Source organism: Myotis davidii, unplaced genomic scaffold, assembly GCF_000327345.1.
Source record: "Myotis davidii unplaced genomic scaffold, ASM32734v1 C64093591, whole genome shotgun sequence".
Classification (NCBI taxonomy): Eukaryota; Metazoa; Chordata; class Mammalia; order Chiroptera; family Vespertilionidae; genus Myotis; species Myotis davidii.
The window spans coordinates 1-1,569 of NW_006380178.1; the positions used below are offsets into that span (position 1 = coordinate 1).

General features: G+C 39.1%; 1 protein-coding gene across 1 annotated transcript; it reads left to right on the forward strand.

The window, feature by feature from the left end:
* Positions 1 to 32: 32 nt before the first annotated feature.
* On the forward strand, positions 33 to 1,542 carry CCDC168 (coiled-coil domain containing 168; the record flags this gene model as incomplete). Its single annotated transcript, XM_015557393.1, has 1 exon — positions 33 to 1,542. A coding segment is annotated over exon 1 (1,510 nt), but the record flags the coding sequence as incomplete, so codon positions are not given.
* Positions 1,543 to 1,569: the final 27 nt, after the last annotated feature.

The following is a 1,569-nucleotide window of genomic DNA, read 5'->3' on the forward strand; positions in this document are numbered from 1 at the left end:
GAAAAAATCTTACAGGTCCCATAAGTGTAACCATGAAGACACAGAAGCCTCCTTGTTCCCAGACACTCACTGTCACTGAGCACGGTACCCTATACTGTAGGAAGGAACAGGAATGCAACTCAAAATCTACAATAAAAGACATGCAACAAAATAAAAGCATAGACAATGCATTTTCATCTCCCATACCTCTTTCGACTGATGACAAAACAGATATTGAAATGTATAGGACATTAAAGGCAGAGATGGACCAACAAAGAGTAAGATTCAAGAACTCTGTCTATCTAAAGCTAGAGAAATCAACATGTTACAGGGAAGCACACTTACAGAAGGCCAATCCCACTGATACACAAAACAATAGGTCAGGCTACACAATGGAAATGAATGTGCAACAGACCAAGGAAGAGGTTGCAGTGGAGACAATAAACCTCATGTTGCCGAAAAATAAAGAAGAGAAGATGCAGGGAAGTAAAGATGGACCAGGGGTGCTTATGACCCAAACTTCTAATTCATTACCATCTCTCTCTCTCCTCAAATGGAATAAAGAAATGCAGAGACTATCATATGCAGGGGAGATGGTGCATATTGAGCCAATTAGTGGGGATATCACGGAAAATGTTCAAAACAAGAAACAACATATGCGTCAGGAAGAAGAGACAAACAGAGAAAAAACAGTAGCTATGAGAGGTATGACACATGCTGCAGATATAAGTATGAAGTCAAAGGAATCTCCTTCTTCGTATACACTCCATAGAACAGAATTGCTCATGAACATTGAAAGTCAAGGACAGAAGGTACATGAAGGTCAAGGTAGAGTGCTAAGGAAAGTTCATATTTCCAAACCTCCAACTGACCTCAAATTAGATAAAGGTACTCAAGTAGAGGAAGAAGAACTTGGAATTAAAAGACCCACTCTATTTCCACAAATGGTTTCAGCATTATCCGATGCAGAGAAAACAGAAGATACAGAGACAATCGGTGGTGATGTAAGAAAAAGAAAACACCTATCACAGAAAGAAAAGGACAGAGAACAAAACAGAACCAAAGCTGACCAAGACTTGCTTGAAATTACAGGGTTTTCTTTTTCACAAGTACAGCTCCCTGAGTCCTCAGGGGAAGGGAACAACAGTTATGCAAATTTCAATGAACATATCAGCTCATGTAATACAATAGTAGAAGCTAATCAACATATGTCATATACAGACATAATGGACAGAGTAAAAATAAAAGAAGGGAAAGGTAGACTACTTCCCCAAATAATGACTTTGAGAATACAGACATCCCCACCTACACATCTGCTCAGTAAGAAAAGACAACCTTTGAATATTAAACAGAAGGTGGAAGATACACAGAAGGACAAAGGTAAGCCAGACATGGTTCTGAGGAGAGCCTGTGCTTCCTTACCTTCTCCTTTTCACCTGAAATGGGACACTAGAATGAATGAACAGGAAGACACACTAGGAACAACACAACCCTGTTTTCCACCGTTAAATATTAAACATTCATCCTATTCAGGCAAAAAAGCATATGCTATGTCACTTGAAGGTTATATGTTAAAGAAGGATGATAGAC